The sequence below is a fragment of the Colobus angolensis genome, unplaced genomic scaffold (assembly GCF_000951035.1).
Source record: "Colobus angolensis palliatus isolate OR3802 unplaced genomic scaffold, Cang.pa_1.0 Scaffold87, whole genome shotgun sequence".
Taxonomy (NCBI): Eukaryota; Metazoa; Chordata; class Mammalia; order Primates; family Cercopithecidae; genus Colobus; species Colobus angolensis.
The window spans coordinates 4197759-4204014 of record NW_012122598.1 but is presented as its reverse complement, the minus strand read 5'-3'; the positions used below and the strand labels follow the sequence as shown (position 1 = coordinate 4204014).

The 6256-nt window shown below is 42.4% G+C and overlaps 1 protein-coding gene across 6 annotated transcripts in view; it reads right to left on the bottom strand.

Moving 5' to 3' along the window:
• Positions 1 to 484: 484 nt before the first annotated feature.
• Positions 485 to 6256, bottom strand: part of TFCP2 (transcription factor CP2) — a 92429-nt gene continuing 86657 nt past the window's right edge. For 4 of the 6 annotated variants that reach the window (XM_011930652.1, XM_011930651.1, XM_011930653.1 and 1 more), the window contains exons 13-15: positions 5281 to 5423; positions 2501 to 2552; positions 485 to 1709 (exon numbers count right to left, since the gene is read on the bottom strand). In XM_011930652.1, coding sequence (XP_011786042.1) covers positions 1672 to 1709; positions 2501 to 2552; positions 5281 to 5423 — 233 coding nt within the window. In that variant the 3' untranslated portion in view covers positions 485 to 1671. The remainder of the gene's footprint in view (positions 1710 to 2500; positions 2553 to 5280; positions 5424 to 6256) is intronic. The other 2 variants (XM_011930654.1, XM_011930657.1) reach the window with 1 other exon arrangement.

Genomic DNA, 6256 nt, shown 5'->3' with positions numbered 1-6256 from the left:
AGGAGATCGAGACCATCCTGGCTAACATGGTGAAACCCCGTCTCTACTAAAAATACAAAAACTAGCCGGGCGAGGTGGCGGGCGCCTGTAGTCCCAGCTACTCGGGAGGCTGAGGCAGGAGAATGGCGTAAACCCAGGAGGCGGAGCTTGCAGCGAGCTGAGATCTGGCCACTGCACTCCAGTCCGGGCGACAGAGCGAGACTCCGCCTCAAAAAATAAAAATAAAAAATAAAAAATAAAAATAAAAATAAAAACAAAAATCTCTGTATAAAAAACATGTAAACCTTATCAAATGCTTTAAACACACACACACACACACACACAAATCCAAATCCAATACACGATCTTAGAACATTATCTTTGTTTACCTCAACATAACCTGTAAAAGTATCTCCAGATAAAACTTTACAAGTGAAGAAAGAAAACCCATGATGTTACACTTACACACACACACAATCATTCTTACGGAAGAACAAAAACGTGGTAAGAGTGTGAACAGGAAGGGAATGCATCTTTTTTTGTAAAGCTTATATTAAAAAACACAGCATGAGTAAAATAACTTCCCATACCAAGAGAAGATGCAGAGAGAGGAAACAGAAAGCAGGGATGAGACTAACTCATTAATAGTTTGAGAATGTCATTCAAGAACAGTAAATTTGGGGAGTGACAGATAATCCCCAGTTTTCACCACCTCAAATTCTTTGATTCCGATAACTAATGACAATTAAAAAGCATCTATGTATTCATTTTTTGTAGGTCTTGATCTGTTCATCATTATTCAGGTGTGCTTTGTCTCTTTCAGTGGTTAATTCCTCAGTTCATACTCAGTGTTATGTCCTAGTTACCAGAAGGGCCACAGTAATAAGCGAAGTGAACACAGGTTATAAAGGGTGGCATGAGAAGGTGAATAAGGAGGGCCAGATTGCCTGGTTTGGATTTCAGCATCACTGCCTGCCAGCTCCTGGCACCTACAGCAAGCCACTGTGTGTCTCCATTTCCTCATCTTCGGTTGGGGGTCACTATAGCACCTACTTCAGATAGTGTGATTAGGGGTTAAACAAGATAGTCATTCAAAAAATTGATCACACTGCCTGGTCAATAGATGTTAGCTGAAAATATTACTTGTGGTATTACAGGGGAACCAAAAGGAAAATTCTGTCTCTGTATTTCTCCTCACTGATAAAGTTTTCAGGGACAAACTATGGCAAAAAGCAGAGATACCAGTACATTTGAGACCAGTACAAAGAGATTGAAGACCTAGTCTTATGAATATAGATACCCATTTTTATATAAGAAAAAAATTACATGGCTCCATATCATAAAATTTAAGATCTTCCTGTTAAACATCACACAATTCCCATCATCATTATGCTCTACATATACTCTAAATTATGTAGAGTTTCTACTGATATTCCACAACAACAAGGTCCAGAAATTTTAACTAAAAAACAGCTGCAGAACTGCATGTTGGACAGTAATCTGTGTGTGCCACAAGAGCTTGGGCCAACACAAAGAACCAGGATTCTGCCTCCATGGCCTGGACTCCTCCACACATAGTCAGATGAGTCAGGTTCTTGCAGACCTTCAAATCTCCATTCATATCCCCCTTTGGGAGAGGCATTTTCAGAGGTGAAGGAAGCAGCAGCCACTGGGCACGAAAACACCGTACTCCTACTTCAGTATAATATGATAGCTATCATTGGTTTCTGCTGTTAAAAAGAGAGAGAGAGAGAGAATCATCTTTAGTCACCTCCAAAACACGGCAGGAGAAACAAAGTATGGTAAGATTCTTGTGAGAAGGGGAAAAAAGGGAGGTGGAGGTTGCAGTGAGCTGAGATCACGCCATTGCACTCTAGCTTGGGCAACAAGAGTGAAAGGCCGCCTTAAAAAAAAAAGGAGAGAGAAAGGGGAAAAAAAAGAGCAGGACAAACAGCAGCACACTTAATCATTAGCACAGATTCCTTATAATAAATATGCATTACAAAAACAACATGCCTCAATTTCCTCCTCTGCAATGGAAGATGAAAGAGAATGGCAAAATGCTGGGCCAGGCACGGTGGCTCATGCCTGTAATCCCAGCACTTTGGGAGGCCAAGGTGGGTGGATCGCTTGAGGTCAGGAGTTCAAGACCAGCCTGGCCAACATGGTGAAACCCCATCTCTACTAAAAATACAAAAATTAGCCGGACAAGGTGGCATGTGCCTGTAATCCCAGTTGCTTGGGAGGCTGAGGGAGGAGAATCACTTGAACTCGGGAGATGAAGGTTGCAGTGAGCCGAGATCGTGCCACTGCACTCCAGCCTGGACAACAGATCAAAACTCTGTCTCAAAAAAAAAAAAAAAAAAAAGCCAACTTACAAAAAGGAACAATCTCTAATACTGTCACTTTCTTTACCCAAATATGGTTACTCTCCCTATCTCTCCTCAAAGAAGTATGTACTTTGCCTAGTAGTAGTAAAGCTGTTAAACTACTTAGAGAAAGATGTTTGTCTTACTATTACCTTTCATTGTGTCCAGAATAAAACATGCTTCTTCCTGAAAGTTCTGTATCATCTGAAAAAAGCAAGAAAATGTGTGATTATTTAAATGAAAAATAACCCCTTTATATTCCTGTGTCCCTAAGGACTACATCCAGCGGGATTTAGATGGGAGGTTTTACAGGTCACAAATAATGTATTTCTTGAATATCTAGGATCGTAAAAGTTTTTTCCTCCCCTCCCCTGTTTGGTTTTTAAATATTAAAAAACTAAGCAGATTAGAACAGTTGTCTTAAAGCCTGGTATGCATTTCCCTGGGTTAACCCCAAGACTCTCCAAGGAGCACACAGACACTAATATATGCATACAGGAGAACTGACTTCCATGTCTTCAACTCCCATATGTGCTCTTTCCTGAAACCTCTTTAATTTTCCTTCCTCACTTTCCCTTCTCAAACTGCCTTCTCCCATTTTACAACATAAAGGCATGAGTTTCACCCTCCCAAGATCCTAATAAGGTGCTCTGGCCCATGATGTGAAAGCTTCAGGTGGCAAAGTGAAATAGCAAAGGTGAACTCTAATATTAAACTGGGCAACAGACCCTTTTATGAGCCACATGGTTTCTAACTCTTTCCTTTCACCAGAATTAAAGAGTAACCTAATCACAAATTGTCATGTGATAAAGGATTCAAAATGATTTTTTGATAATATCACTATGTAATTTCTGGTATATAATTCTGAAGTATAATCTAATGACATCATTACAAAATTCCATCCATTCCTATCTATCAATTTATGTGACTCAAGTCCCTCAGCATTTATATCTACAGGTAAAAAACAGAACGGAATTGATGCTGAAATCCTATGTCATTCTAGCAATCAATAGGCAGTATTCACCTACAAAAGAAATAATTATGTGCAAAGGTATGACTAGGGATTGAAACAATTTCATCCAACTCATTCATAGATATAGCTGTAATAATATTTTTCTTAATTTTCTTTTTTTTTTTTTTTTTCTGAGACGGAGTTTCACTCTTGTTGCCCAGGCTGGAGTGCAATGGCCCCATTTCGGCTCACCACAACCTCCACCTCCTGGGTTGAAGGGATCCTCCTGCCTCAGCCTCCTGGATAACTGGGATTACAAGCACGTGCCACCACAACCAACTAATTTTGTATTTTCAGTAGAGACGGGGTTTCTCCATGTTGGCCAGGCTGGTTTCAAACTCCCGACCTCAGGTGATCCGCCTGCCTCGGCCTCCCAAAGTGCTGGGATTACAGGCATGAGTCACTGCACCTGGTCTTTTTTGTTTGGATGGAGTCTCGCTCTGTCACCCAGGCTAGAGTGTGGTGGCACAGTCTCGGCTCACTGCAACCTCTGCCTCTCAGGTTCAAGCAATTCTCTGCCTCAGCCTCCCAAGTAGCTGGGATTACAGGCACCTGCCACCATGCCCAGCTAATTTTTGTATTTTTAGTAGAGATGGGGTTTCACCATCTTGGCCAGGCTGGTCTTGAACTTCTGACCTTGTGATCCACCTGTCTCAGCCTCCCAAAGTGCTGGGATTACAGGCATAAGTCACTGCACCTGGCCAGCCCTCTTAATGTTTAATAATTACTTATTAAAACATGTAGCATATTTACATTATTTTAATCAACTGTATAATTATGATTCCATTCATAATTTTTAAATTTTTATTTAAAAACTTTGTTTCAAACAAATATAGTAGGATAATCAATAAAAGATGTTTGTGCATAAAAATATGTTACGGTAAGATGGCCAGGCGTCGTGGCTCACATCTGTAATCCCAGCACTTTGGCAGGCTGAGGAGGGTTGATCACTTGAGGCCAGGAGTTCGAGACCAGACTGGCCACATGGTGAAACCCAGCCTCTACTAAAAATACAAAAATTAGCCGGGCGTGGTGGTGGACGCCTGTAATACCAGCTACTTGGGAGGCTGAGGCAGGAGAATCGTTTGAACCTCGGAGGCAGAGGTTGCAGTGAGCTGAGATCACACCACCGCACAACAGCCTGGGTGACAAAGTGAGACTCTGTCTCAAAAAAAAAAAGTTACAGTAAGATAAAATTCAATGGGGGAAGTAAATGAAAACAAGAGTTCAAGGAAACAGAGGAATGGTACAAGAATTCTAACTTAAAGGAAAGCACAGTCGTGTTTTTTTTAATGGATGATGGTGGTATTAAATCATTTCTGCATTAAGATTACATGGGATGCAATTAGAATAATGATGTAACCATTCCACTTAGAAATGTCATTATATATGCCCAGAAATGACATCTTTTACAACTATTTAAACTTTAACAAAAAATTTTAAGTCAACCTAAGAATGTGCGTGGGAATATGTGGTTTTTAAAATATTTCAGGGCGGGGAGTGGTGGCTCACATCTGTAATCCCACCACTTTGGGAGGCCAAGGTGGGCAGATCACTTGAGGTCAGGAGTTTGAGACCAGCCTGACCAACATGGCAAAACCCCATTTCTACTAAAAATACATAAATTAGCCGGGCGTGGTGGCACGCGCCTATAATTCCCACTATCCGGGAGGCTGAGGGAGGAGAATCACTTGAACCCAGGAGGCGAAGGTTACAGTGAGCTGAGATTGGGCCATTGCACTCCGGCCTGGGCAACAGAGAGAGACTGTTTAAAAAAAAAAATTAGGAGGAAAGCAAGCAAAAAAGTATGAAACCCTCTGATCTAGAAAATAGAACACTCTGCCCCAGGAGAACTGCTCTTGCTCCATGTGCTGACAAATTAACCATCATCTGGTAATTCAACTGTACTGAAAAATCTACCTCATCACTGATGAGCACATGAATTCCTGTTGGCCCCTGCTTGTAAATCTGGCTGATCTGGCAAGGGGAAATGCTGAAAAGCTGAGCAATTTTTTCTGTCAATTCAACAGCGGTCAGTTCTTCTAGATAGATAGCATGGTAAACTGCAAAAGGGAGAGAGCAACAGGAGTCAGTACAAAGGTTGTCCGCTCTTACACATAACTTGATCACTAGGAATGTCCACTTTTCTGAAGGACTCAGAAATCAGACTGCCTAAGTTCAAACCCTGGCTCAACCACTTGCAGCTGTGTGACCTAGGGCAAGTTATCTAACATCCCTACGCCTCATTTTTCTCACGTAAATACTAGAGATAACAGTAAAATCCTCCGCAAAGAGGAGATACTAGTTGTAAATAGCACCTGGCTGGGCATGGTGGCTCACACCTATAGTCCCAGCAATTTGGGAGGCTGAGGCAGGGAGATCACTTGAGCCCAGGAGTTCAAGACCAGCCTAGGCAACATAGGAAGATCCCATCTCTACAATAAATAAAACAATTAGGTAGACGTGGGGTGCACACCTATAGTTATAGTTACTCGGGAGGCTGACGGGAGAGAATCACTTGAGCCCAGGTGGTCAACGTTGCAATGAGTCATGATTGCACCACGGTACTTCAGCCTGGGTAACTGAGTGAGACTCTGTCTCAAAACAAACAAACAAACAAACAAAAAGCCGGGCGCAGTGGCTCAAGCCTGTAATCCCAGCACTTTGGGAGGCCGAGGTGGGCGGATCACGAGGTCAGGAGATCAAGACCATCCTGGCTAACCCAGTGAAACCCCATTTCTACTAAAAAATACAAAAAACTAGCCGAGCGAGGTGGCGGGCGCCTGTAGTCCCAGCTACTTGGGAGGCTGAGGCAGGAGAATGGCGTGAACCCGGGAGGCGGAGCTTACAGTGAGCCGAGATCGCACCACTCACTCCAGCCTGGGTGACAGAGCGA